Source organism: Oenanthe melanoleuca, chromosome 1A (genome assembly GCF_029582105.1).
Source record: "Oenanthe melanoleuca isolate GR-GAL-2019-014 chromosome 1A, OMel1.0, whole genome shotgun sequence".
Taxonomy (NCBI): Eukaryota; Metazoa; Chordata; class Aves; order Passeriformes; family Muscicapidae; genus Oenanthe; species Oenanthe melanoleuca.
The window spans coordinates 12,495,642-12,523,466 of record NC_079334.1 but is presented as its reverse complement, the minus strand read 5'-3'; the positions used below and the strand labels follow the sequence as shown (position 1 = coordinate 12,523,466).

Here is a 27,825-nt window from a genome sequence, read left to right as displayed (position 1 = left end):
ATTTAATAAGTTCCGTTCTACTAGAGACTTTCACGTGTGCCAGGGATCTTTGTGCTCAGGAAAGGAGTTTCAGGCAGGTGAACAGGCAGTTCCAGAGTCCTGGTGCTGTTAGACTGAACTTGACTATTCCAACAGAGTCCTGCACAACACAGAGAAAAATTTGCTATAGGCACACACTGAACACTGACATAAGGTTGGGAGTTTATTCCCCAAAATTACCAATATAGCTCTTGAAAATGTTTAAGATTCCTGAAAGATAAAGCTCTAAGACCTTTCATTTTTTTGAGGACTTTCTCCCATCCAAAACATAATCCTTCCATGTATGCAGCCAACTGCTTTCTGAGGGAAAACCAGGAGCCAGTTCTTTGTCTTGTGTCACAACAGAAATAAGTCCTTAAAATTCTGTCAACCAGTCCTGCTCCAAAATCTTAGCCACTATTTGTACAAATTCAAATCCAGAAATACCACAGTTAATGTAACAATGGAACAGGACATTTAGCAGTGCCTAAAAAACAATAACCAAATTACTTGCAGCTACCATTAGTTGCCAGCTTAGCACAAACATTTGACATTCCTAACAAAAATGAAAAAACAACTAAATATTTTATGCCAAAGAGGGCCTCAGATTTTAATTAATTTTTAGACTTTAGAACTTTGCAAACAGCTACTTGCAACAGAGTATACAAAGGCCATTTAAAATTGTGGTGCTGATCTAGAAATCAATGTACTTTCACAAAAGGCAACTCATTAGCAGTAAACATTTATAACTGCCAGGTTTTCCACATACAAGAAGCAGCACCTGGAGGCCACTGAAGCAAACAGTAATCACAGAGATTTAAAATTGAGACAAGATGATCAAAATTAGCTCAATATTGTAAAAAAAAAAAAAAAAAAATAACACACCACCCAAAAATCTGACCTTCTTAAGAAGACTTCAGTATGCCCAGAAAGCACAGCCTGATCTATTCTCCCCAGAGCAGAAACTGCTGATAAGCTGTAGGGCTTAGGCACATCCTAAGAGGTGCTACACATCCCTAACTCTCTGCACCCACAGAAGTATGAGGATGTGATCATCTTCCCAATGCTTGACATCGACAAGACCAAACCTGGGGCAATGGGCAGATCCATCCTGTACTTTGGAGTGCCAGACTAAGCAGCCATTTGGAGATGCAGGGTGTATGTATCTGAAGTGTCACATTAGTTGAGTGTACAGCTCAACACTGCAACTGTACTCAGCTGCTGGCTCCAGCTAGGAAGTAGAAAATTTCTTGTGCTACCAAGGATACACTTAGGAAGGAACTGAAGATCAGAGAGGCACTTGGGTGTGTGGTCAGTGGCACACCCCAACTACCAGTGCCAGAATTACTGAGATACAGACAAAACTTCACAGGACTTCATTTGGACACACAGTCCTTGCTTCCAGCCCAGCACAATCAAATAAAATCTATGAAATAAGCCACAACAGTAATATTACACTTGAGCAAACCACATAACCTCCAGAAAACTAGTATTTTTTACATAGATTCTATATATAACACCACCCATATATGAACCTGTGTTTGAAGAATTGAGATTCAAGAAATTTATGAAGGAACCCTTTCAACTATGTAAATCAGAGCCAAATAAAAAACAAAACCCAAACTTTATCTAGTGGACAATCATGCATTCCACCAGGAATGAGATTAACCTAAGGTGTGAGAAACAACTGGAGCTATTCTGGCTTTGAGGAGGAACCAAAACTGTGGATGAGAGTTCACAGATGAGTGGGTACAAAGAAACTGTGTGGGAAGGAACAAGAGCTTGCACAGCACACATCTGTCAGCTCTATCAGACTTCACCATCAATAGATACCCCATGCATTTTGCATGACTTGCTGAAGGCCTTTGCAACTGTAAATTACCACACTGATAGCACCAATGTATACATACAAATCCCTGTTTCTGAGGGACAGAACATGGGCAATACTCCTAAGCTGATTTTTTTTTTTTTTTGTGGTTATTCCTGTAAAAATTCAAGCACAATTTAATATTAGTTACTAACACAGTTATGAATAGTTAACTGCTACAGAACATTGTGTGAAAGAAAGCAACCAAATTGAAAGATTTTACATGACAGATCTGTGGGATTTATCCATTCTGCAGCACGCTATAAGCTTATCAGGATGTCAGATGTTTGCTGGTTGTAACAAAGCTGCCATTGCACTGCGTGGGACATTGCTGATCTGTGCACCTTATGCTGCAAAATAATAGCGCCCAGTTCTGCTTTCCTGAGGAATTGTTTGAGATGAATGAAAGCCCTTATCCTGCACAGGACTCTGATTTGCCAATCCATAGCCTGAGGGAACAAATAACTTCTTTTTGTGAAGTTAGCTTTGGGTGACTCAGCTCCCTAAGCCAGCTCATCCATTTAAAAATCAGAAAAAATGAGATGGTGCCTTAGTCAACCACCTGAAGTACACATAGCATGAAACCACCAAACTAATGAAGAGATCTTACATCTCAAAAGACCCAGGCCAACAAGCCAGCAACCAGAATATTCTTTTCAAGACATATCAACACTGGGACCTTTGTATACCTTGTTCCTCCCTTTCTTTGTCACTGTCACAATTAAATTAAGCTTTTGTATAGCTACCAAGAGGTCAGTTGGTCTGTTGCCTTTACTCAGAGTTAGTAGCTAGATGGAGGACACAGATAGTAAACTTAATGAAGAAAAGTCTTTTAGACCTCTATCTGCAGCATGTGGCCTTGATTTTGGCTGGCAAATCACTCTGCATGTAAACAATAACATCAAACCAAAATCCTGCAGGTTACAGAACACCTGCTTTGGTTTTTTTTTTGCTTTTCAGGAGGTTCTCAGAGTGGCTTCCTCCAAGAAGCAAAGTCAGCCTGGAGCTTTGGAAGGGAGGAAAGTGGGGTGCTTGGCCCAGTCAAGATCAGGGGGTTCCCATTGCCACTCTTACCCATACCCCAGGGGGGATTTAAAAACCTGGTCTGTTTCAAAAGTTTGTCACCCTGTGCTAATTACAGTTTAAAATGCAAAATGCAGTTTTGCAATAGCTTTGTGTGTTCTTTGAACCTTCTGTGCAATTTCAACTAAACTGGACAGAAGAGTTGATATCCTGATGATATTAAGTCACCAGCAAGCTTCACAAAAACATGAGGTTCACTGTGTGGACTAACTGAAGGTCAGGCACCAGAGACTTCTCAACAGGCTCTAGAGAATTAATATTTGAGAACACCTTTGTATGCCCCTGTCTCTGCAAGCATTGAACCAGAGTGTGCTTATTCCTTAAGCACCAATATAAGGCACAAACACATCAAACTCTAGTGTTCACAGTGTTTATACTCACAGGACAATGTATATAAGAAAGTAAAAATGTTACAGGAATATAAGGCTTAAATATTACCTGATCTGCATTTGCAGCAAGTTGACACCTGCACCATTTTGGTAGCCTAACTTAACTGAGCCATGTTTCTAAAATATTTTGAAGGTCAACAATAAAGAAAAATTTCTGAAAATTTCTGTTAAAAAAGAGGAAAACAACACCTATTATAATTCAATTTCCATACATGCCTAACTTGGCCTCAGAAATACCTGTTTGCAGAATTAGTTCTGACTCCAGGTTCCCAATCAGATGAAACATCTCTTTGCTTCCCTTTGCTTTGAAGCACCAATGTTTCACCCTCATCTGAAACTTTACAGGTCACTACTTGGCCTTTGGCTTTACCACTGGGGGTTTTCTTAATCTGAGTGAAACTCTTTTGTATGTTTAAGGATCTCTGAGACTGGATGTAAACTTATTTTTCCATTTTAAACTGATGCTGTCTCAGCTGTCAAGGACTGATCTGTAGCCCAATGAAGGCAGTGAGAACTAATTCTAGGGCCTGCTGGACTAAGACCAGCCCTGGAGACAGGAACTTCCCTGATCAAGGACTTGGGGACAGGGACCAGACATGCTGTGATCAGTGCCTCCTGCAACAACAGCCTCATGGGACTGTAGTTACAGACAGGTTTGTCAGGAACACTGGGACACTGGCAAAAAGCTTTTGAAAATCCAATTCTGCATCATTTGCTCCACAGCAAAATGCAGATGTGTTGAGCCAGGAAAGTGTGGCTGACACTTGTTTGAGCAGAACTACAGTTCACAGAACTACTCTTCATGCCACAAGGAACACAGCAATGAGGACACTGGAGAGCCAAGGCACCTACAGATGTAGAACTGCACTGAAACCCTGACACCCTGTATTCCTTACAAGCTTCTGACTGTAATCATGTAATGTTAGCTTTATACATGCACAGCATTTACCATCCCCTGCTGTGGTTAGTGGAGTTTCAGCTTGAAAATTCATTTTGTTGCATCATCTACAGACTCTTTATACTTGGAAGTATCCCATCTCCAAAGCGATTCACATTGTACTGCACAGATTAAAAATTCCAAAATGACTGAGCAGAATGTTTATTTCTAACTACTGACTAGTCTAATAAAATGAAATGGGAAAAAAAAAAAAAGGCTGCAAAAAGCAAACCTTCCTTCAGTTCTTTCAGAAGTGAAAGAAGTGAACTGAGTTCTGTTAAAATCCCACCTGTACTTATATTGAGCCAAATTCTCCATGAGCATAAATGTAGAGATTTCTCAACATTTTAAATGTGCATAAAATATGACCCATCCCTGAGATGTCCTAGTGGATTCAGATGTCCCATAGGTAAAAAAAAGGTTACAGGATGGCAAAGGGCAAACTTCAAGTACCTCTAACCCCTGTAAATACTGTGGTCAGTCTAAAAGCAGTTCCACATTACAGCACTCTGCCAACTTCTGCAGTGTTATTCCTGCCATACATCAGAATCAGTCTCAAATTAAGCCCTTTGCCTCAAAAATTCATAAAAGACCAAGTCACAGAGCTAAATTCAACATGTCCTTAAAAAGGCAGTACCAGTGCCTGGATAGTCAATGAAAAAACAGAAAAAAAAAAAAAAAAAAACCAGAAAAAAAAAAAAAAAATCAAAGCAACTGTGTGCTATAAACTGTAACCATACAGTTCTGTGAATTTAACAATGCAGTGTTAGTGAACAGAAAATGACTGAATGTGGCACTTGGTGTCATGGTGGTGTTGACAAGTCCAGAATTGGACACGATAATCTCAGAGCTGTTTTCCAACCTAAGTCATTCTGTGATTCTGTAATTTTATGATTATCAGCCCAAGCATGCCACATGCCAAAAAAATTATGGTACAAGACATAGTTTCAACTGGTTCTTCCCCTGTACTAATTATTTTTTAACAAATAATTTTTAACATTTTCATAGTTCTTTGCACTTTCAGAAGACTAGAGAAATATTAACCAGTTAGTCCACAATCTCAAACTACTCCACTGAGGCACCCTTTCATCAACTGGTAAAAACCTTCACCAGTTTCCCCTGCATAAAAGAAAACTCTGGATTCAGTAAACAATGGGAAGCTACGCAGAGCCTGCTGGTCCTACAGAATCCCACAAACACAGCTTTTAAAATACACTCCCACTTCTTCCAACATTAAGAATGTTAAGATGAAATATATTTAAACCCTGAACCTCCAAAGCTAGCAGACTCTGGTACTCCAGTTTAGAGGGTAAAACAGTATCTTAATACCCTGTGGTCATCACATTTTCTCTGGGAACTGAGAGGGGAGAACAGTAAAGTAAGAGGGGTAAGTCTGGGCTCTCAGGCTTGAACTGACAGGCACAGAGGACATAAAAAAGTTTTTCATCAAAATTATTGAGGCAAAGTGTCATCTTCTTCAGTTACCATCAAGACCCCTTTTTGTCAGGCTGACCTTTCAATATATGTTGCACCAAGATTACATCACACTTGCTTTCTTTTCACTTTTACTCAGAGAAGGATAGAAAGACAGACAGATGATAGATAGATAGATAGATAGATAGATAGATAGATAGATAGATAGACAGACAGACAGACAGACAAGCTGGACTTCACTGCTATCCCTTACTGGCAGAAAGAAGAAATAAGGATTAAAATACTGCATGTTGCTGCTTTTCTTCACGACAGTGTTAAACACTCCATGCAAGATTATTAATAGCAGTTTCACAAGCTCACTCATTCACTTTCCAGCACGCATCTGTACAAACCATGCCATCTTCTGGTGCTTCCTGGCAGCTAAAAAAGAAATACCAGTGTCAGAACCTAAACTGTCACCTCTATCACCACATAAGGACTGCTCTCTTTATGATCCTGTATCTGAGTGAAGCATTGTACTCAGAAAAAGTGTTTCATGGCTCTTCATAGCTCTTTCAGGTACCACAATTCCAATGAAAAATTAAGTGCCAGAATCAGTATGATTTACTGTGAAGTAACAATTCTGTCCTACAAAATGAGCAATCTGTGCCTTGAAATTCTCTATATTCAACTTATTATAGAAACTCTCCTATGACTGATGCCATAAGAACTAGAACAGAAAATAATTCTGACATCAGTTTCTTAATATGACAAAAGCATCTGTCCATCAAGAAGTTTATGACAGCTAGAACCAACAGCCCACATGACATAAAATAGAGATTGGTTAATATGTTGAGCTACCCTTTCAGTCCTTAAAATTTTTTTTCTGTAACCTGCAGAAATAGTTCCGACCATTATGGCCCACAAACAAGTAGCTGCTATGTGTTTTCTTCTCCTGCCAGGGCTCCTCATCTTTGCATGTCACAGATTCCCCTGGATAACAAAAGACTGGTTGTTCCAGAACCTATTCTTCTTGTCACTTTGAGACTAACACAATGTCCAGCCTGCATTTCTACTGTAGTTGCAGTAAGAGGACCACTGGAGAATGTACCTTTACACACTGTACCTTTACACCTTCTACCTCACAAGTTTTAAAGAAATATTTGTTACTCCACATGAACCCCACTACACACCAATCCCTCAGCATCCACAGCTCTCCATTAATTCTGTGATACAGCCATGTGTTTCTATGCAGACTCTTTACAGTGGAGAAGGAGCATCATGCCATAGAGACACATGCTGGCAGCAGGAAATCATGGCTGTGTATCAGGCAAGAACTGTATAAAATCAGCTATGCCTGCAGCAACTGAGAAATTGCTGGGTGAAAACCAGTCATCATAGAATCACAGAACAGTTTGGGTTGGAAGGGATCTCAAAGATCATCCTGTCCCACACCCTGCCATGGGCAGGGATACCTTCCACTACCCCAGGCTGCTCAGAGCCCCATCCAATCTGGCATTGGACATTTCCAGGGATAGAGCAGCTACAGCTTCTCTGGGCACCTGTGCCGGGGCCTCACCACCCCCACAGCCAAGATTTTCTTCCTAACATCTAATCTAAACCTTTTGTCTCCCAGTAATATGCTATTTTTCCTTGTCCTGTCACACCTGGCCCTTGTAGTCTCTCTCAATCTTTCTTGCAGGTTCCCTTCAGGTGGAAGGCCACAACTGGGTAACCCAACAGCTTCTCTTCTCCAGGCTGAGCAATCCCAATTCTCCCAGGGTTTCCTCACAGCAGAGCTGCTCTACCCCTCTGATCATCTTGGTGCCTCCTCTGGACTCACTCCAGCAGCTCCATGTCCTTCCTGTGCTGTGATCCCAGGGCTGGAGGCAGCTCTGCAGGTGGGGTCTCACCTGAGCAGGGCAGAGGAGCAGAACCCCCCTCCCCTGCTGCCCAGGGCACAAACCCTGTTGTACCATTAGGTCACTATGCAACCATTAGGTTGCAAACCAACCATTAGGTCACAACCCAACCCAGGCCTGGTGAGAGGAAGCACCACTGGCATTTTAATCCTCTACTCAGCTGCTACACAGCCCCTTGTAGCACTGAAGGTCAGCAGTGGTAAAGTTCTGGATGAAAGAATGCTCCTGGCTTTTTAAAGAGAATGTTGGAAGACCACTCATTTGTTCCCTTGTTTTGTAACAGCCAATATTATTTAACACTGAAAAACGGCACTACTATGCTCTCTTTCATTTATATTTGCTGATTTTTCTATAGTGAACAAAACATTCAGAGCAAACTAAGTCAAGTAAGTTTCTATTATGAGTGTTTATGAACCTTGTTGATTTTTTTGGATACTGTGTAATGGATAACACTACAAACATTAAGAATCTGAAAAGAGAAGCAATAATTTCTGCTGATAAACTGAAGTGGTGACATTTTCTTCAGAAGTATAAAGAGTTCCAAAGTGCCCCTCTAATGTTCTGTTCAAGATATCAAAATCAATGGGCACGAATTTCTGTTAACACAGACAAATTAAGTGCAGAGTGCAACCCAAAATACTCTAACACCGTGAAAGAGGCTTTAACCTTGAGAGACTCTGTTCCCAGCCATAGTGGGATATAGGTCTTACATTCAAAATAAAATATAAAAGTTTTAATTAGGATTCCAGAATTCCATTAGACCTGAAACAGCCCAGATCTTAGGGATATAAAACATTTCCAGCCCTCAGAATAATGTGGGAAAACAAAATAGGGGTTGGTTCTTCATCCTCATTTTGCAGCATACAGAGGAATGCACTTGATATACCCATGCCCACAAGCAGGGAAACAGCTTTCCTCCCTCCTCCATTCGTAGCCTTCATCATACCATTATAAAGACAGAAGGGCCAGAGATGAGCAGTGCTGTTTTAAGTGTCAGAGGAACCCACCAGCAAGGAACATATATTGGGTAAATTCCCATTAATCACTGCTTCCAAGTCAGGAGCTCATTTCTGAAGCAGATCACCCTGTAATCTGGTGAAAGTAGATCTTGTACTTTGTTTCACAGTACAAAATAATTCAGGAGGGGACCAAGTAGATTCTGCTGGGATTAAACTCAACAGCAGAGCACACTTCTGGAGCACAGGTAACATTCCACAGAGTAACAGCCATTCAGTCCTTGGGATCAGACATGGGATGGTTAGCATGAACCCTTGGGATGGGTACAGGGTCCTGTACATGGGTACAGGGTCCTGTACATGGGCTCTCCAGACCTTCCACTGCACTGCAGAGTGGCATAACCACCACCTTCCTATGAATTCCAAAAGACCAAAGAAAGCATCTCTTCATGTTTAAATCTAAAAATCCTTCAGGGTGAAAGAGTCAAAGCCATGTAGCAAAAGACAGAAGCCAGAGGGGAGCCAGTACAACTACCAGTGACTGGCAGAAGTTCAGTTTTCACTGCACAACTGCTTGTCCTACTCAGAGAGCATTATAACACATTAGAAACTGATCATCCTAATCCTAAGGAAGTGACACCATCTCTCAGCACTTAGTATTTTCCTCCTTGCCCAGCTGAGGTGGGTCTACCTACCTAAACAAAGAGAAAGAGAGGTTCCCTCAACCTTTTTGCTAGATCAGCTTTATGTTACACCTCCTGGAACACAAGTGAGGAAAGCAAAGTGACACATCCATTCTGGGAATTAAAAGTAAGTTATTTCAATATTGAAATTATTGAGCTTGAAATTACCACTCTGAATAGAGGGTTATTCAAACATTTTAGCATGGACAATTGAATACAGAAATGCTAGTAATGACACTCCAGTAGAGAAAAATCAATCACACCTCCAGTTACAGCTGATAATTAAAAATAGATGTAGTATATTAGCCTTGAGAAATAAAAATGCACAGCATTTTGCCAACTACTGATTTGCTATTACTGATTGACATTTTGACATTACTGATTTGAATCACATTAAAACTTAGCTTCCTGCACATTTACTGGTTACACATTCAACAAAAGCTTGTTCCATGAAAGCCTGTATCAACTTCAAGCAAATAAACAAAGAAAAGAGTGAAAAGTGTGCACAGGAGCACACACCTTCTAGCATCAAACTTGCAGAAGAGAATTCCTGCCTATCATCATTACCTAATTAATTACCTCTATTTCTCCTGGGAAACAAGGAAATGTGGGAAAAGGAGACTGCTCAGACCTATGCCAGTTGTGGGCATCCATAAAGTCACAGTGAGCCTGCCAACAGTTTCTCCACAGAGGCTCCACAGCCTCCTCTTTGCCAGGAATCAGGAAAGAAAATCATCTTCCCATCTCAAACTTTGACCTATCCCTCTCTATTTCTCATCCAAATACCAGGACCTCCCTGCTATGTTCACAAAGATCTTCTAAGTTTCAATTTTAATCCCTTTGCTCTGGATGCCACCTCAAATTTGTTTCCTCAAGCTCTTTGTGTGTTTTGATCTCTGTACACATTGTACCCCTCTTCTACCAGGCAAAGGGGATTTACCTCTTTAAAATATGAAAGGTGCTTGTGCCAACACCCTTGAGTTTGGCAGAATCTGGCCCTTGAAACATAAATCCCTGTGCCTACTTTGTCTTCTAAGCCATTTCCAGTAAAAACATTTTGGGATGCTCTCAGACAACAGTTAGTTTCCTCAGAACATTAGACAGGCATGTAAAGCAATCAAATTATTTTTGTTTAAGGCTGATTCATTGTCCATTCAACACAGCAAACCAAATTCCCACAGAAGTCCAGCATCCACTAATTCCAATTTCAAGATTTTTTAAGCTGAAAATAGTGTAATGACTTGGGAGGAATTGCACCTACCTAGTGGATCCTTACCTTAGAGAAGGCAAAATTCCTTCAGTGGATAATAGCTCAAGAGTCTACAGGAGTGCTGAGTTCAGTCATGTCAAGACACTACATTTTAATAAACACCAGGTCCTGTACACGTCTAGTCTGCTGAAAACTATGCATTTTGAAAACTTTACATATTTCTGTGATAGGTTGGAACAGGCCAGCTGAAGAATACATAACTATCTGATGATCAAAAAATCTTTTTCAAGGAACAGTGAATCATTAAGTAAATATGTAGCAATTTTCAGCATTAGTATTTAGACTTCATTCTAGAATAATATTTTTAAAGCTATTTTTGAAACTAAAATCTAAAGTTTTAGCCACAACCTTTAGAGAAAGTCTATCAGCAAACCAGTGGTTGATGCTAACCTAAACTGAAGACAGCTTAATGAAAGAGCAAGAACCTGAGAGATCAAGATAAATGTTGTACCAGTGATTGGCCAATTTTGTAGTTTGGGGATGGCAAGGGAACTTAAGTCCACCTGGCCCAGATTTTTGGGAAGTATAAACAGGCACAGCCCAACTGAACTCATAAACTGAACTATATGTAACTGAATTATACTAACTGAACTGAACTATAAAATCATAACATGAAGATTTCAGACATTTTCCTTCTTCCTTTTTCCCCCCTAACAGTAAACCAAAATAGAAGACTATCAGAAACAGTAATTACAGACTGAGCTTGTGCACCCACTTGGCTTAGCTAACACTGCTAGAACTAATAGGGGCTATACAGTAGGAAAATCTTTAGAAAATGCATTAGTCCAGCTTTCAGGACATTGGATCATCTTACAAAATCTATCATTATAATTTGACAGCACTCAGTTTAACAGGAAGCAATCTCAAAGAGCAACCAGGGACTGAACTGCGTAATAACCCAACAACTTAAACTTTGAGAGAACCATAGAAACACAGAATAGCTCAGGTTGGAAAGAACATCTTGTTCATAATTATATACTATTTTTCTATAAGATAGAATAGCAAGTTCATAACAGTGGGTGAAATGAAACACCTCAGGCAGCCCAAGCCAGGAAAATTCCAGCTTACTTGCTCTGTGTTTGTAGTTGTAGGCAAAGTCACTCAAAGCTGAGTTTTGGGGAAAGTTTATTTTTCCACTGCGTGGAGACAACATCAGCTACTACTGCCTTCACTGTTTGCATCACCTCATGGTCTCTGAATCCTGGAGGAGAATCTCATTAAGCCAAACCCTAAATACACACAAAATAAAGACAGGCCCAGACCCAAAGAGCTTCAGCACATTTAGGAGAATTACTTTAATTAAGAAAGTGCAGGAAGAAAAAAAAGGTAAAATAACCAACCATGGCCAAATTTTTTCAACCAGGTGGTCTGAAATCCAGAGCTTAAAGCCATACATAGTCTCATAAATAAAAATTATCTAAAGATGCCAGAAATAGGAATTCATATTGAAGGCCTCATAAACTCTCTGACTTAAAAATATACAAATGCAGCATCCCAGCCAAAGATACAGACTGAAGCTCTGACTCTATTATCAAAACAAGTCTTCCACCTTTCCTCCACCTCCCTCAGGCTCAGTGCTGGCCTAGATCTCAACCCAATTTCAACCAGTTTTATGAATTTACACCTGAGTCTCAACACCACTGCTAGGAGTTGCTGATGACTCCCCTCTTTAATCATCAGTGCAAGGCCTCTGTATGTGTATGTTTGCACATACACATGGTGGGGAGAAGGGATCAGTCTCCAAAGTAAAATAATCAGCTGAATGCTGCACTCCCGGACTGAGTTTGGCATACAAAAATCACAGGCTTTTCACAATCCTTAGTTATATTATTCATGCAGAATGCACTCAGCATTCTATTGTTCCTTTTCTCATTGTTTATAAATGAGTCTTTGCTTCATCTGGGGATGGAGATTCCTTTCAGTCTCCTTTACTAAAAGTACTTCTGTAAGGAGGTACACTCAGAGGGTTAAAGAAGTTTCTAGAAATGTTTGTGCTTATGGAAAAAAAGAAGGGTTTTTTTTTTCTTTATTGAAGGAAAAATGAAACACTGGATCTTGCTGATTTGTTTCAGCCAATCTGATACACAGGTTCCTAATTCCATTCCAAATGTTTCAGAATGTAATTAAGTTCATTTTGTTCTCTCTTACTGCAACATTTCTGAAGGAAATTTCTTAGTATGTTAAGACCCTGGCTTTTCTACCTCATATAAATATTCCCAGCTCTATCACATTAAAAAATTAACCTAAGACATGGTCTTCAAATGCCATGCCTGGCAAAAATACTATTTCTCATGACAGGACATGAATTGTTCCAGTAATGACAGATCCCTTTTGTTAGGGACCTACAGCTACAAAAAAAAGATATGAGCCTTTGTCTATCAATATTGCAAATTTCATGATTTAGCTTGTTTGACAGTTTGGACTGCCATAATTAATCCTGGTGACTGTGCAAGATTCTAGTGCATTCCCCCAGATCAGAGTTTTTTCAATCCAAATTGAGTTAATTAACAGTAGGCTGAATTGTGAAAGGAAAAAGTAAGTAAATCACAAGGCAACTGAAACACTTTTGGCTCCAGAGGACATCTTTCTGTTTTAAAACCAGTATCCCCAAGGTTTAAAGGGGAGGGGACTGCATCCTTTACCTCTCCATTCTTTACCTCTTGTACTGTTTTTAAAGCTCAAAGGACTTCTTTATGCTGCTTCTGAGATATTGCAGACCCAAAAGGGACAAGAGGCAGGCTGCCACCTGACATACTGAAACCAGGAAACTGGAGAGATTCATCCATATTTTGGAGTGAAAGGAAACTGGGTTTTTTGAACTAAGGACTCAAGAAATGTAGTAGTTTGCCAGCTAATGGAAATGTATTTGTATTTCACTGTTAGGCAGAGAAAAAATTCCATCTCTTTAAAAAACCATCTCCTGTCTACTTGCAAATATCAATGGACTTTATGAAATTGATAGGTTTTGTCTTTTTAATATCAACCCCTAATGTATTAGCTCTTAAGTGAAGTTTAATGAAGAGCAGTATCTTTAAGCCAACAATCTCCATCTTCTGTGGATTCTTCTAACACTCTGGAATGCCTTCATCTGCCCTCTCCTTTTCTCACCTGCTTTTCTCCCTCTGGTAATATTCTGATTTTTATCACACCAGTGCAAACTATGGATAACTCCAGCGAACTCCAGGGAAATATATTTCTGGACTTACACCTGCCTAGCCAGCAGAAAATGTAAATTGAGCTGAATAGTATTTAGTTTGCTCATTAAAGACATTTTTCCCCTTTAATTTATAAGAAAAAAATGATGAAGTCTAGATTGTATTTCTCATACTCATCTTCAATAATACCACATTTCTCCAAAGACCCTATTGAAAAAAACTACTCACATACTTTTTCACTCAAAACATATGAGGAGAACTTGGTCTGCAATTAGTAGTGGAGAGAACAAAAAGTATCTTCCAACAAAGATAAGCCCTGTAGGTCATTTGAAGGAGGGACAGTAGAGCAGAATTTCAATTGGTTTTTGAAACAGCAGCTTTTTTTTTTAAATATATTTGCAGTTTAAGTGCCAGGTTTTGTCTAAGAAGACAAAAAAAAAAAAAAATTTGCAAATGCTTCTGTCACTCCTATACTCCAATTAGTTTTGGAGGGGGAAAGGTGACAGATTAAAACAATTCCATGTAACGCGAAGAGTAAATAACCTCCAAATCTGGAAACTCGTTGGTGTGTGCAATGAGGACGAGTGCTGAGTGCAACACATTCGTGGGGAAAAAGTGCACTGAAAAAAGCTGGGGGTGTTTTCCATTTAAATCCATGCCTATTCAAAACAGTCATATCTGAATTTCTAAGAGCACACAAAATCAGTATGCATTTACCATAATAAATGCCTTTTTCATCAACTAACAAAACAGAACAGATACAAATGAACCAATCAGGGATTTCAAGTGAGCTATCAGTGTTAGAAAAGCTACTCTGCACATTCCAGTTGAGTCACCACAGAGGAGAAAAAAAAAGGGGGGAAAAGGGGGGAAATAAATTACTGTGTGCAACTCCATCTGCAAACTGCTTCTCCCGCACTGGTATGTAATAAAATGTGTTGCTAAGATACAAGCTGCTAAAGAAGTTCATTAAAGGACACTTTAAACAAAGCTGCCAGACTCTTTTCCCTTTAAAGACTGCTTATTTGGTTCTGTCCCTTGTGTTTATAATTAGATCCTCTATATGAGAGACTGTGTTCCATTCAAGCCCACTCAGCAAAGAATGTTAATAAAATAATGTAAATAAGGCATTGGCTTAGGTTCGATATATTTACGGGCTGCGGAGCTGCTGATAGAAATGCATCTGGACTCCACCTGTATTTTTAAATGCAAAATAAATGCTTTTCCAAATAGTTTCTCCATAAGTTGGAGAGCAGAAACATTAGCTTCTGCACCCAGCACTCTGACCTAACTTTTAAAAAATATGTTCAAGCAAAAAAAACTGGCTTCTTGCCCAAAGTTTGGAGTTTCTGAGGTGCCTCTCATACAGGCTTTTATGTGCAAGTCTTTGTTATCTACACTGAAATAAAGGAAAAAATTGTTTATGTCTTTCCCCCAGTAATCTCTCTCTTTTTCCATCTGTATACAAGCTCCTAGATGTGTGTTAATGATTTGCAGAATTTCCTTGATCTAATATATTCACAAGTCTGTTTTGTCACATATTATTGCCAGGAAAGATATGTTATCAAATAGGTCTTTATCTGACTTTATGTAAAATACTTTTAGTCTCTCTAGTAACACTTGTATGGTAGGTATATTTTGGCTTTTGTTTTGGTTGAAGGGAAGAGAATGAGCAAGATGTACTTTGCTTTCAGTCATGGTGGTGAAACAATATCTTAAAAATAATTTCAGCATTTATCTGTTTGGCACTTAATAACACACAAGATGCATAAATCACAGATGAGAGCTAGTATCAGTGATTATTTAGGAAATGTTACTTGTCACTTTATAACCCACATCTCATACTAAATTCTGTACTGCAGTCCCCAGTATGTATATATTTTTAATTACATTTTCAGGCTCATTTACATGCGCATATTGGCTTTCTGCCTGAACGATATCAAAGAGAAAGACCTTATGCTCACACCCAACCACATACACACACACACACACACAGAGAAGCAAATTTATACACAGAGACAACCAAGTCTGTACATTTCTGGGAATGGAAGCTTCTCTCTTCCTCATTCTTAGAAAAGCTTGGACTCACCAATAAATCTTTAGGCAATCTTAGCTGATTTGAAGTGCTTTAGAAAAACAGAATGTTACAGAAAATGTAGGTTAATCTCTACTGCATGTCAAAAGTATCAATGATTCTCACTTGACTCAATTATTTGAAATGTAATATACAATTTCACTTTCTGTAACCTTATAAGATTTGTCATCAATAGCTGAGTTGCACAGCAAGGTAATTCCACTCCTCCTCCCTGGATAATACATAAGCTACATCACAAAGGATCAAGCTAAATCAATGTGGAAACAAAAATAACTTATACACAATACAGACTTAACTTCTGTTTCAAGGCCAATTATATGCTTCTCTCAATTAAACACAAGCAATCAGACCAACCCTCAGGTGAACACACTATTCTGGCCAGAGCCTCAATGCCCAGGCTCTTAAAACAGAATTACAACTCAAAAGCCTAAATTAACACCACCCATCATATCTACAGAGTTCTCAAGTACTTATTGTTTTGATTTTACTGCAGCTGCACTTATGGTCAGTTCTCTGGTTTACTTTAATTCAGTCAAAGAATCGTTTTATAGTTTAAACTTGGACATATATTTAAGTTCTCCATGGGTCAAAAAAGGAAAATACATGCTCCAATTTCCTAGTCCTCTGTCTATTAAACAGAAGGGTCTGCCTGTACATGTGCAAAAAGCCCTGTGGTACAGATCAGATTTCAATAGATGCTTACTATTAGCAGTTGCAGGCTGGAGCGAGAACTAAGCCGCATCAGCAATTTCATATGACACTCTGGAAATTGCTACTGCATAACAATAAGCAGCTGATTCAAAAAAGAGAGGGGTGGGAGAGGAAACATTTTTCACAAAGTACATTTTAACTCAAGAAGAATAATTCCAAATAAAAAAGTAGTACCAACTTAAGTTAAAAAAAAATTATATAAAATATATATATACACAGACATATAAGAGAAGTGTGTGATGAGGATTGGATAGACACAATATGATTCTATTACACTGAAATAACTGACTACTTTAATGGCAGAATGACAAATTTGCATTTCAATTAGTCCATTTCTGATTCTTTTTTGTTTTCTTCTTTGTTCTTATCTTAAACTTGCAGCCTATATTCATACTTCCCTTACCTCCAACTCCTCTGCATGTACCAGTTGCCCTCATTGACATCATGGCCACCCATACACCATCTACCATGGCCTTGTCTTACCGATTTGCAAATTTCTATCTTTTAACTCTATTGCTTTAAAATTTTGTTGGTGCTTCAGATTTTGTTTTGGGGGTGGAGGGGAGAGGGAGGCATCATTTTATAATCAAGCACAAAAATGCTGCATATTCTTTGATCACACAAAGAAAGGCCTTGAAGGAAAAGTTAAAAGTAACTGTGTATGAACATATCTTTATATGCCTTCATGCTTTCAACTTGAAAATCAAATCTAAAAATTAGATGAAAAGGGATTTTCTCTGCTTGAACATAGTAGAAGTGTTTAGACTGATCCAGTATTCCATTGGAAATGTAATTTAAAATCACCATTCAAAACTCTTCTCTACCATCATGCTGTGGGAAGAAGACATTCCCCTTTTCTTCCAAAGATACAAGGAGTCTGTGCAGCAGATCTTGAAACAAGATGAACTAGTTTAAACATCTGTCTTGACATACTGTTCTGGATGAGCCACACACATGGCATGAACCAGTGGAGATTTGGTTCCATCAAATCAAAGCCCCTGACAAAGACTCCTGTAGAAGCACTACTTAAGAGCTACCCAAGCATCCAGTCAAAAAGTAAAAAAAATGCTAACTCCAAGAAGCAGAGTTACTACATAGAACTCAAGTTTCTTTAAATGTGTCTCCCAGCTAAAGTACTGTGTACATCTGAACAAATACCTGTTTGCTGAAAGTATAAATTATATATTTTAGTGTGTAACAGGTAGCAAGTGTCATTAGCGCAAAACCAGAAATGAAATAAAAAGATATTGTTGGCATAATTCCTTTTTCTGAATAGACAAAGACATTGTAAGGAAAAATTGCTAAATCACAGGGATAATCATAATAGCCAGCTCCTCTAATGAGGCATCATGGGATTACTGGAGTTATAAAAGTCATCTTATTGAAGAAATTCAAAGTTAATTGAAATCAATTGTACTGTTCTGACAGCAGGTGTTTTAAGTGGGTAAAATATCAAAGTGAACTCTTTAAAATGGTTAGAATGAATGTAACATTCTCTTTTCAACAGTTAGCCCTGCCAAGTGATACACTGTACAAGTAGAGAAAAGTGTACAGTCAAAGAAAAATGCTGAAATGGAATAGCATTTCCCACGCCAGTCCAGCAGCTACCAAACAAAATGGGGTTCTAACCCCTCTAGTACAATTTTTTGTTACAGAAGTGCAAATTCCATGAATCTTTATAAGGGCAACCTAATGGCAGGCTGAAAGCCATTTTCCATTCCTCCATGAAAATGTCCTTTATTACCCTTTTTCTCCAATATGACATAGGAATCTCAGTATGCTGTTACTGAAAGCACAAACAGAATGCTAGGATTATCATTATGCAAACTATATTCTTAAGTTTCTTCTCCAAGGGTAAATCCTTCCCTAGTTTTTTCCCCTCTTTCTACAGATGGCAAAACAAGCAATACATTGCCACCCAATTTTGCAATTAAAAAAAAAAAAAAAGAAAAGAAAAAAAAAAAAAAGAAAAGAAAAAAAAAAAAAAAGAAAAAAAAGAATTGAAATTTTCTGGGAACTGGAGCTTTAATTACAACCCAGAACTAATCTTTACTCTGATCCAGTAAGTTCATTTTATTCTGCAGTTGTTCAGGATTCCCAGCAAAGTCAGCAGGACCTCAATATGCAGAAGAATGGCAAAGGCAAGTTCATATTTAATACCTGTTGTCTTTGTGTTTATAGACTCAGTGAAGTGATAGAAAAGTTTAATACTCCACCTGGGAGCCCATCATCCTGCCTCCCCTGACATCCATGGATGCAATTCTTGCCACAGCAATAGGGAGGGCTGTGCACACCTTGGGTCGGAGTTTGACATCAGGTTCAACTCAATCTGGAAATGCCTTTCAGATTTTACCTTAGTTTCCACTGAAGCTTATAACCCTTATACTACCTTAATCATTTTGAAAGAACCCAGCCATAAGAAATACTGAGGTTTGGCAATATCAATAATTTACTCTTTAACTCATATAAACAGTGCTGCCATTTGCAAGCACAGCCCAGCATGAACTTCAATAATCCCAAAATCTAATTCCTCCTTTTCCCCAAAACAGAGACAACATCAGCACAATAAGACACTACGAGCTAAACCATCTCCAACAACTTGCACAAGAACTGTACTTCAATTTTAAGAAGTCTAACACTTTTCATAAACAGGCTTTGCTGGTGATCACCACAGGCAAAATACAGTCAGTGATTTCATTTCAGATATCCTACCCAAAAAGACCCCTAACCAAGAATAACACAGGCTGGGAAAGTCTGCCTGAAACCAATGTTGATTTTCTGCATAGACAATTAATTATGGCAAAGAAATGAAGGAGCACACAAGTGAATGGCATAATGTCTTTCAGGAAGGCATATTTTTGTTACTGTGCTCCAGGACAGGCTGTCTGAATTCAGATTTCATCATAGTTAACAATACAGTAGCCCACTGGCTTGCCACCTAACACATCAGTAAGGAGGAACAAGTAAAAAGGAACTTCCAATGAAGGTTAAAGATTTGTTTATTTTTTTTTACCCTGATCTATTAATTAATAAGAGACAACTTTCTAGAATTAAAAGACCCTTAACAACTCTTTGAGGACATAAAGAGCAAGAAACACACGCAGCAGAGCATCTCTGGTGTGCTATTAAGGTCAATGCTGGCGCTTACAATGGCTCTTTTATTTACATATAAATAAGTATTGTTTGTTTGACAATTTAGATAAAAATGTTACTGCTGCTCTGTATGTGCTGTAGATTGAAGGTGTAAAGCCACTGGACTAATTAATGGAGTCTTCACACATCATATCTTGTTAAAGAAGAGGTAACCCACTCTCAAATGTGATGACAATTAATCAAAGCTACAGCATCTGAAGGATGTACTTGTGACAGAAGTCTAACTTGCCTTTCTGAGTTGGATGCCAGATTAAGAACTGATTTACAGTATTTATTTGAAGACACTGAAAAATATTAAAACTATGCTAAAATCTATATTTCTCTAACCCATCAACAAAAAAGAAACATTGATGACTAGCCAGGGATCCTCAATTAGGATGCAACTTCAAATCCAGCTGCGCAAAGAGCCTACTTCATAAATTTCCCTAAAAAGTTGAGTTTGTCATTGGGTCCTTTCTTATTTTCATTTGTAACTTTCAAATAAAGTACATGTTGCCACAAATGTCATTTTAGCCATCTACAAGTGATGAACAGGGGCACTGAGAGATAACAGTCACTCCTGCTATGCTCCTAACAGGTGTAGATGGGGGTTTTTGGTTTGTTTTACTGTTTCATCATTAACAGGTGCAATTAAATTGAAATGCAATTTTCACGTCTTTTGTATTCAGTGCATGCACAATCATAGGTATACATTATTGAATTATGAATTAGTTGTGGCTAAATAAATCTTTGGAGGGATAAAGGAGGAAAGAATGTAAATATACATGTAAAAATAACCTCCCTACTTGAACTGCCTATTTAAATTTACACTGGTGTTTCCATGAAAGTGAGGGCTTGAAACCACCAAATAGCTCCACCATTAGCCCATCTGTTGTCTCAGGGGTCCTCACTGCTCCTTCTCTATACCCTCAAGGACACAGAGTTCATTTACATGCCATTACCTAAGGAGCAACTGCTAATTATAGCAAGTCTGCAAAGTTATATGATGGGTTTGTGACTTGGTCACAAGCTAGGATCTCCAAACTCATTTCACTTGTGACCCAAGGAAGATTTCAGTGTAGACTTATGGAGGTGGCAGCCTGGAGCACGAAGACACCACACCACCAGCCAGGCTGCTAATTATGAGCTCTTGTTGCACAGGATGTTGAAAACAGCAAAAGAAATCTAGGGTTTAACCTAAAAATAGGAGGTTTCCTGCTAGACCAAGTTTTCTGTTTGCAGAATTTACGTATTTTATGCTTAATTACTTCATGGTCTATAGGTTTATTTACAAGATTATGAGAATGGCAAGTCATAAATATACAACAATTGTTTAGTAGTTAGTTTGGATTATACATAAATATGCTGTGCAAGCTTAGCAAAAACCATTTTCCCCAAGCTGAATCAGAATGTTCAAACTGAATTTTCAAATGTGTCTCTCTGCCTTATCTAAATTCCAACGTGACATATAATAAATAGCTTCTCATTTACTACGATCATAAAAATTTAAACAGCCTTGAAATAGTTGCTACAATATAGGGGGAAATGATCAAATCTATGTTCCAAATACCCACTTAGAACAGTAAAACTATTCTGATATTTAAGAAACAACACATGAAGATGCATTGTTGCAGGAAATGCTTTTACCTTATTAAAAAAAAAACAACAAGGTTCTACCCAATATAGTAGTATTAGAGTCAACAATTTGCTGTTTTACACTGCAAAACAAGGACTAACAGCCCTTACATATCATGTAGTGTCAGATTTGCTTTTAAAAAGAAACTATCTGATTTGATTCTATACAGTGATTAAACATCTTTGTGCTCTGCTGAGTAGGGTATTCTCTCCCCTCCCCCCTCCAAAAATGGCATCAAAGCAATCAAAATGGTAATGTTCAGCATGAATGGGGCCCCATCCCCCACAGGCAAACTCCGCAGACTTTTCTCCATGTTAGGAGGAACCAACACCCCTTCCTCACAAAATGGAAGCTTCCACTACCAAACTGAGAGTGCTGACCAATTCTCATTACAATAAACTGGGAGAAAAAGGGTGGCGTGCAGCCATCGCCCGCAGGCACGCATCACACAGGCACTTTGCAACTTTAACCACAACTCAGCAAAACAAACCAAAACACACACCAAAAAATAAAATAATAAAAAAAAATTAAAAAGTAAGAAACGAACAACCAATCAACCAAACAAAAAGGGACGGGGGAAAGCGGGGTAGCGGCACACGTGTCCCCTTTGGCTGTCCCCTCGCCAGGGGGAGGGAGGGAGGGAGGGAGTGAGGGAAGGGGCGGCTTTGGGCCGGCGGGCGCTGTCCCCGCCCCGGTGCTGAAGGCAGGGGCTGCGCTCCAGGCCGGGGAGCGGGGAGCACAGCAGCTGCGGAGGGCCCGGAAAGTTCAGCCCCGGGATGGAGAGCGGGGCTCGGGCCGGCAGAGCTCCCGCTGGCTTTTCCAGCTGCCTTTCCCGCGCTGGAAGTGCCGGGAGCGAGGCCGGGGGCGCGGGGAGCTGGGCGAACGGGAGTGCGAGCGGGAATGCGAGTGGCGCTGTCCGCGGTGCTGAGCGCCCGCGCCGCCCCCCGCTCCGAAACTTTCCTCCCGGGCTCCTCTCGGGCAGAGCAGCGGCCCGGGGGTCACCGGCACAACAACAGCGACGAGAAACTTTGGGAAGGGCGGGGGGAGCGGGAAGGGGAGGAGGCAGGAAGGAAGGTTCCTGGTTTGTTTTGTTTCTCTCCTCCGTTTTGGTGTTTTTTTCTCCCCCTTCCCCCTGGCAGCTGAAACAGGTTAATCTGTTTTTGTTCGTGTTTTTGGAAAGGGTAGAAAAAAGTGAAAGTGCCTAAGTGAACTCGAATCAAAAGCCAACACGTCAGATCAGACCAAGGGAAGAGAAAGGCAAGTGGGGAGGGGAAAGGGAAAAAAAAAAAAAAAAAAAAAAAAAAAAAGAACAAGAAGAAAAAAAAAAGAAGAAAATATATAAAGTGATCAATAAAAATCAGTTTTGTAATTAAACCCAGAAATGGTTCCAAACGGGGCTCCAGCCTCCTCCTTCCCAACTCTTGTTCTGCACATTACACAGAAGTGCACAAAGTACCCCAAGACAGGAGAATTTTCCATATTCCTAAAACATGTCGACCAACTCAAAATGGACGCCTCTTTTTTTTTTTCTTACGTTTTAACTACTGCTTCTCTTTTTACTACTAGTACTGAAATAATTCTTTCCCCCAGCAAGACATCAGAGAATCCGACCTCATTATGAAAACATGCATTTTCTGACACTATGCAAAAGAAAATGGATGTTATATCCCCTGCCGCCAGTATTTTTCAGCTAACGCAGACACTTTTCGGATGTTTAGATAGTGCATTGTAAAAACAAGAAGAAAAACCAAACACAACTGAATCGATCTGTTCCTTACTTGTTTCTCATTAAGAGCTGCTATTCTTGATTGCCTTTCATGGATTTGTTTCTTAAGATCCCCGTTCTGCAAAAACGGCAACAAGACGCATATTAAAGGCAAAGTGCAAACTAACCCCCGTAATGAATAAACTTGCGAGCTAGAAATTGTTCAAAGGCAAAACCATTCCACCGAAGCCGTACAGAAGCATGCACACACAAAACACCCTCCTCAGCAAGAAAGCTCCGTGCAGACTACGAAATGAGATCTCTTACTGATAAAGTTTCTCATCTTGCTGTCCCAGCACAACTGCGCTTATTACGGCAGGGATAAAATACTGAAGAAGAGGAAAAAAAAAAAAAAAAAAGGATCTGCATTTACCTGTGGATCTTGCTTCATCTGTGCAACTAGTTTCTATAAAAAAAAAAAAATTGCCCCCAAAAAAGGAGGAATTAGAAACTGTTTCAAGTTTAATGGATTTTTTAAAATGTATGTATGTGTGTGGAAGGGGGAGGGAGGGGGGTAAGGAACAAAGAGGCAAGTAAACACTGCGAGTCAGTTTCAAGCAAAGCTCATAAATATTCAAGTCTCGTCCTAATCTCTCCAACACACACACACACACACACACACACACACACACTCACACATACACTCACACACACTCACACCAGCACCGACTGCAGCGTTGACTCCCCATCTCCACAACATACACACACACACACAAAACTCAGCCAAACAAGCCGCAAAAGTACTTTGGGGAAGTGCTCGCCATTGCGGCGGGGGGCCGGGGTCCCCGCCGCGCCCCCCCGCGCCCCCTCCCCTGGCTGCGGCACGACGGCTCTCGCCGAACATGCAACACCGGTCTGCGAGCCCGACCGGAGGCAGAGCACGGCTGGTGCCTCGGCGCTTCGTTCTTTTACCTGGTGACATTGGATTTCCACTTTTAACGCCTCCTGCAAGCTGTGTAGCTCCATCCCTGCAACTTGCCAGGCACTTTCCTGCCACTTTCAGATCCGAGTGAAGTTTTTTTTTGTTTGGTTTGGTTTTTGGTTTGGTTTTGTTTGGCTTTTTTTTTCTTTTTCCCTGCCTTTCTTTTCTTTTTCTTTTTGGCTTTTTTTGTTTTGTTTTTGTTTTTTCTCTCCCGCTTTTTGCAACAGACCAGCCAGGCAGCCACCCCTCCCTCCGCGGAAAAACGGAAGAAAATAATTTTTTAAAGTAACTAAAAAAAATTTAAAAAAAATAAAGCCAGGAAAAATGTTTTAAAAAATTAAAAAAGACAAGGAGTGGCGGCACCAAGAACAACAATACTACGGAAAAGCGGCAGGACAGCCGGCAGACACAAGTACTCGGTGTGCACGGCAAGTTCTTCGCCTCTTTGCTGGGGACACGGACTCATTACTCACTTTCCGCCGACGGGGGGGGGCCCCTCCCCGCGCGCCCCCGCCCGCGCGCCCCCCCGCGGGGCCTCCGCCGCCCCCGCCCCGCGCTCGCCCCGCCGCCCCCCGCCGGCCCCGGGGCCTCTCCAGCGGGGCCGGGCCGGGAGCGGCGCCGGGCAGGGACTATATTTCCTGGGAGAGAGCGCGCGCCTGGATCCGCCGCGCGGGGGGGCAGAAAGTTGTGACACGGCTTTGGCGCGCGCGCAGGTGCCCGGATGGAGCGGGGGGAAGGGGGGGGGGGGGGGGGTCTCGTGGCCCCGCGCGTGCGCGGAGCGACTCCTGCGGCCGCTGGCGCCGCCACAACAAAGTGGGGAGGGAGGGGCGGGGCCGGGGGCGGGGCTCGGGGGATCCAGGGGCAGGATTAGGTGACAGGGATAGGAAACAGGGACAGGGACAAGAGACAGGGAATACAGAGAGAGAGAGGGGACAGGGGCAGAGGATAAAAACAGGGACAGGGTATAGGGATAGTGGATAGGGATAGGGACAGGGACAGGGATAGGAACAGGGGATATAGAGACAGATAGAGGACAGGGGTTGGGAACAGGGATAGGGATAGGGATAAGGGTAGGGATAGGGATAGGGACAGGGACAGGGTGAAGAATAGGGAGAAGGAGAGAGAGAGGGCTAATGGATAGAGACAAGGATAGGGATAGTTGGAGGGAGAGGGTTAGGAGACCGAGCCAGAGATAGGGATAGGGACAGACACAGGGTCAGCAAATACACAGAGGGATAGGGGATAGAGATAGGTATAGGGGATATCGACAGGGACAAAGGCAGGGATCAGGATGGGGATAAGGACAGGTACAGAAATAGGGACAGGGATATAGGGACAGAGGAAAGGACGGGAGCAGGGACAGGGGATGCGGCTTCCTTTCCTTTCCCCTTCCTGCCCACCCCGAGTGTGTCCACTGGGGACTGCCCCCCCCTTCCCACTCAAGGCGCTCCCACTCTACTCGACGCACGCTCCCCTTCTCCAGCCGCTGGATCCCCTCTGCCCTTCCGCGGCCCCGCCCGCACGGGGGGAGCCGCAGCTCGCTCCGTCCCGGCAGTGCCTCCCCCACTCCGTGAGGGACCGTGCTGGCCCCAGGGAATCCCCAGCATCCCGAGGATCCTGGCTGTGTCACCTGCTTCAGGCAGAGATCAGGCGCTGGAGAGTCACAGGATCTGGGAGGGTCACAGGGCAGCGCATCCAGTTTGTGCGGTTCCTCACTCGTCCCATCCGCCTGCTCCCCACCGGGACAAGCTGCTGTACCCCACTGCTGGTGTCCTCGCTCCCCAGACTGGGCTGCCAAACCTGAGACACATTAGAAAGCAAGATGTAACTGGGGGAGGTAAAGTCTTTCTGGCAGATGTGATACGTTCAGATCTGCAGCTAAGGGAGGGCACAAATGGGGCTCTAGTAGCTCAAAGCAGAAGGGATGGGAGTGTGAAATATTTGGATATGGGACCTGCTCAAAAACCTGCTGCTGAGGGATGGCAACGTGGATCCTCTGACTCTAGTTAATAAATAACAGCAGTGATACTTTAAACTGGCTTAGAAGGGTTGACTCAAGTGCATGCTCCAGTTCAGCCAAGTCAAGTCATGGTTGCAGCCATTATTAAGGGATCACCAGGTCTCCAGCACCAGGGATGTGCTCCAGATCAGGTGTGGACAGAAACACATCACCTTGATGTTATTTCTCTTCCACAAGCAAGGAAGAGTGTGACAAGGCTCCAAGTCCTACGGACAGACCCCACCTGATGCAGCATCAAGCCGGCTGCCAACGTTTTAAAAATAGAGTCAATCCAGCAGCATGAATGTATATGAAGTCAGTGTTTCACCATGCAGCTGCAGTATTTTCCATGCAGTAATGGGAGCTGTGCTGTGCAGTTAAATTTAGTGTTGTCTTGATGCATGGCTGGAGTAGGATTTGAAGCCAAAAACAATCCTCAGGATAATTTTATTGGTTACAGTCAAAATTTAGGGCACCTTTTAGCAAGCAGTTAGCTGATGGAGTGCTAGAGGCCAGAACTTGGGTGTATTTATGTTCCCACTCCTGCACTGATTGAACACTGATATTTTATTTACTCTGCACTAAAACACAGAGCTGAAACTCAGCCTAAATCATTAGTCAGTATTTAAAACACCGCTGTGTTGCAATTATGCTTGGATGCCAATTTTAATAACTAAGTTCATCTCAAAACTATTTAAAGACACCAATATACACAAAAACCAACTTACACAAACTGTAATTAAAAGTGGTTTGAGATACAATGTGTTGTGATTCCAAAACAATGTACTGAATTTCCATTAAACTTTTCAGACATATTCTGTTCAAGCATTGCACAAGTTTTTACACTAAAATAATTTGAAGATTCATGGTGAAGTATTCTTAGCCTGCCAAAATTATGAGTAAAGTCTAAACAGAAATTTTCTATTAACTTTGCAGTATTTTTTTTTTAAGAGCCTTATTTGCATTCGTAAGATTTGTTAAGGTAATGGGTTACACTTACAGCATTTGTTTGTGCAGGCACACAGCTTGAATAGGTGAAAGCAGGAAGTTTCACTCTTTCTCTCACGATAATATCTAGGTCCGTTTGTTATCCATAGTGTATTTGATGTTTGGATTTAAAATATCAAAGGGATTTTTAATTGCCAAACAATAAAATGGCTTAGCTGATGGGGGACTTTAAAAATCTAAATTCTACTCATATTTGTAAAGACAAATCAGTCAATCCTGCAGATACTGATAAGTATGAAACTTTTTCAATATTAAAGCAATGTTACTTCTCATGTGTTCTGTACAAAGGTATTTTGTTATGTTATACACAACAAAAGCAGGACTTTGCCAAGTAATTTTATAAATTGTTGAGTTTACCTTTGTAACCTCTGGTAACAGAGCAAAGCTTCTGTGAGTTCAGCCATTGACTAAAACTGATTAAACTAGTAAAGTGCAATTTCTTTATGTGTTAGTGGTTAATTAATTTACATTATGCTGGTTGATTTGTTTTAATTCCATATTCCATTGATAGAGCAAAGAGCCTTTTACTTACCATTATAAAATAGTCACTTGCTGACCAGAACAAAATGAGTGATTCCTGTAAGCCTGACTTCCTGCAGAGTTGTGTATGGGTTTATGAAGTAGAAGACAATTTGACATTAACTACAAGGGGCAAGGATTATCATGTCATTCTCCTCACAGCACTGTGATGTCAACAGAAAAAGTTTAGAAATATGTTTCACCTGCCCACCATTCAAAAATTGGTTTATACATTTTCAATGCTGCCATGATGGGCCACAAATATTAATATAAATATAAATTATAACCCATAATGAAGTGCATTGCTTTTCATTTCTTTATGCTGTGAATACTGTTTTCTAGGGA

At 40.7% G+C, this 27,825-nt stretch overlaps 1 protein-coding gene across 1 annotated transcript in view; it reads right to left on the bottom strand.

Moving 5' to 3' along the window:
* The window catches only part of PHF21B (PHD finger protein 21B), a 163,325-nt gene extending 138,928 nt beyond the window's left edge, over positions 1 to 24,397 (bottom strand). The window contains exons 1-3 of the mRNA XM_056511716.1: positions 23,945 to 24,397; positions 23,406 to 23,438; positions 23,046 to 23,111 (exon numbers count right to left, since the gene is read on the bottom strand). Coding sequence (XP_056367691.1) covers positions 23,046 to 23,111; positions 23,406 to 23,438; positions 23,945 to 23,998 — 153 coding nt within the window. The 5' untranslated portion in view covers positions 23,999 to 24,397. The remainder of the gene's footprint in view (positions 1 to 23,045; positions 23,112 to 23,405; positions 23,439 to 23,944) is intronic.
* Between the last annotated feature and the right edge of the window lie 3,428 nt (positions 24,398 to 27,825).